Source organism: Penaeus monodon, chromosome 30 (assembly GCF_015228065.2).
Source record: "Penaeus monodon isolate SGIC_2016 chromosome 30, NSTDA_Pmon_1, whole genome shotgun sequence".
Taxonomy (NCBI): Eukaryota; Metazoa; Arthropoda; class Malacostraca; order Decapoda; family Penaeidae; genus Penaeus; species Penaeus monodon.
In genome coordinates, this window is record NC_051415.1 from 13339971 (window position 1) to 13340247 (window position 277).

General features: G+C 41.2%; 1 protein-coding gene across 1 annotated transcript in view; it reads left to right on the plus strand.

Moving 5' to 3' along the window:
• LOC119592354 overlaps nt 1-277 on the plus strand; it is a gene marked incomplete in the record, with an annotated part of 36040 nt that overhangs the window by 1117 nt on the left and 34646 nt on the right. Inside the window, 1 exon segment of the mRNA XM_037941181.1 lies at nt 170-233. Within this exon segment, the coding sequence (XP_037797109.1) occupies nt 170-233 (64 nt within the window).

The window sequence follows — 277 nt, forward strand, 5'->3', positions numbered from 1 at the left end:
GAAAGTACTCACAGAACCTTCACACCTACACATAGAACCCTCTCTCACATAGCCACCCTCAAATTTTTAAAAAAATGAGAAAGATAGAGAGAGGAAAAAAAAACACATCTCTCTTCAGAAAATACCGTAGCACTTAGCATGATCACTACCTCTTTGTGCTCCCATCCAGGTGCTGGTGATAATAATAGCTACGTGGCTCTACAGCAGCATATTCTCAAGCATTCCACTACTTGGTATTGTGGGCATCAATTATACACCAGAAGGTTACCTCACGTCT